This window comes from Clupea harengus, chromosome 3, assembly GCF_900700415.2.
Source record: "Clupea harengus chromosome 3, Ch_v2.0.2, whole genome shotgun sequence".
In the NCBI taxonomy this organism is placed as follows: domain Eukaryota; kingdom Metazoa; phylum Chordata; class Actinopteri; order Clupeiformes; family Clupeidae; genus Clupea; species Clupea harengus.
In genome coordinates, this window is record NC_045154.1 from 18105731 (window position 1) to 18108230 (window position 2500).

The window sequence follows — 2500 nt, forward strand, 5'->3', positions numbered from 1 at the left end:
AAGAGAGAAGAGAGAGAGAGGAGAGGTGAGGTGAGAGAGCAGAGAGGTGAGAGAGACAGAGCGAGAGAGAGAGAGAGAAGAGAGAGGAGAGAGAAAAGAGGTGAGGTGAGAGAGCAGAGGGATGAAAGAGAGAGGGGGGAGGTGAGGTGAGAGAGCAGAGAGGTGAGAGAGAGAGAGAGGAGAGAGGAGAGGTGAGGTGAGGTGAGCGAGAGGGAAGCAGGCTGAAGAGTGAGAGAGAGAAAGAGCCCAAGAGGGCGGTGGGGGGGTCTGACCTGTGGGCGTCCGTGAGCACTGATGGGGGGCACACAGAAGGCAGACCTGGGGGGCGCGGGGAAGGGTATCGAGGTCACAGCTATGCCAGCTACACTCGGGGTGCGGAGCAGTATGGTGTCTCTGTAAAACAGCACACACACACACACACACACACACACACACACACACACACACACGTAAATGACTATGCATGCAAACACACAATCCCATAGAGTAACTATACAGAGAAAGATACATTTGTACGTTCATACATGCATTTATGCACTCGATGAGTTCAGTCATTTGCAGAAATAAGGTTTCCACTAATAGATGAAGCTCAGCACCCAACACGTATCAATGTTATTGTTAATGGAGCGTCATGGGTAAAATATGCTGAATAATTACATTTTATAATGGCTGTTTGGAAAACACACTCATGGACCAAAACCTGTGTTAGACCCTTAGTGTGACCTTCTGTCCAGTCTACAGCCTCACCCTCACACACACGCACACACAAACACACACACACACACACGCACACACACACGCACACACACACACACATACTGTACATACTCACCCTCACAGGAGGAAAAGGATATAAATGACATCCACACTTGTTGAAATATTTAATGTGCAAACACATCCCATTTCATTTCCCATTTGAAATGCCCTTTCACTGAAATCACTGCAGTGTCCTCCCCAGATTGCCTGTGTGATAGAAAGGTGGTAAACACACTTCTTACACACACACACACACACACACAATCCCACATTTATACACACACACACAAACATACACTTACATGGACACACACATAAATGAAAACATGAATTCAGTGTCAGGCCTGCAGGAGATTACAGTGCTGAGGCTGGCAGAGGCAAACTCACTGGGGAGTAGAGGAGGAGAGGAGGAGAGGAGGAGGAGGAGGAGAAGGAGATGAGGAGAGGAGGAGGGGAGGAGAGGAGTAGAGGAGGAGAGAAGGAGAGGAGGAGGGGAGGGACATGGGAGTAGCTCTTCCAGTAAGGCCTTGGCAACAGCTCCACTATTATTAGACTGACAACACACAACTAGACAGAACGAAAGAGAGGAAGAGAGAAAGGGGAAGAACCTCCCTGTGTGTGTGACTGAAGGAGCTGGAGAGAGAGAGAGAGAGAGAGAGAGAGTGAGAGAGAGAGAGAGAGAGAGAACTGCTGCAGAGCAAGCACCTGTGTCCAGACAGACACACACACAGTCTGCATGACACACATACCCTATCTGCATGGGACTCACTGGAGCGTACCACGCTGTGTGACTCACTGGAACGTACCACACGTGTGAAGAGAGGGGTGTGCCTCAGTTTTGCAGAGGAGCTCACAACTCTACAACCCTAAAACAACCACCACTCATCTGCCACTCACTCACAACTAACCCTCATCTACCCCGCAACACACCCACTGCTCACCCACAGCTCACCCACAGCTCACCCAGAACTCACACACAGCTCACCCAGAACTCACACAGAACTCACCCAGAACTCACCCACAGCTCACCCAGAACTCACCCACAGCTCACCCAGAACTCACCCAGAACTCACCCACAGCTCACCCAGAACTCACCCAGAACTCACCCACAGCTCACCCACAGCTCACCCACAGCTCACCCAGAACTCACCCACAGCTCACCCAGAACTCACCCACAGCTCACCCAGAACTCACCCACAGCTCACCCAGAACTCACCCAGAACTCACCCAGAACTCACCCACAGCTCACCCAGAACTCACCCACAGCTCACCCAGAACTCACCCAGAACTCACCCACAGCTCACCCAGAACTCACCCACAGCTCACCCAGAACTCACATAGAACCCACACACAGCTCACCCACAGCTCACCCAGAACTCAACTCTCCATTCAAACCATTTTGTTGAATATGATATGTGAGAATGAAACGTTTTTTATTATCTAATCCACGGATGGAGATAATGGTTTGGTTTCTGAGACACACACACACACAAACACACACACACACACACACACACACACACACACACACACACACACACACACACACACAGAAAACTGTGCTTCACAATAAACCACCAAACAAAGTGGTTCAAATGGATCTGGAACCACCAAATAGTCTTTACACTAAAAGTCACTTGGGCTAATGTAATAGATCTGGATTAAAAGCATTTCCGTTGTGTTTGGATAGCCGGCGACGCTTCGCTCCATAATACTCCATTAGCTAATCACCCGGCTGGATGTG

At 49.8% G+C, this 2500-nt stretch overlaps 1 protein-coding gene across 1 annotated transcript in view; it reads right to left on the reverse strand.

Annotated features, from left to right (window-relative positions):
- Positions 1-2500, reverse strand: part of LOC116219261 (coiled-coil domain-containing protein 33-like) — a 38324-nt gene that overhangs the window by 24913 nt on the left and 10911 nt on the right. The window contains exon 5 of the mRNA XM_042707423.1: positions 273-393. Within this exon, the coding sequence (XP_042563357.1) occupies positions 273-393 (121 nt within the window). The remainder of the gene's footprint in view (positions 1-272; positions 394-2500) is intronic.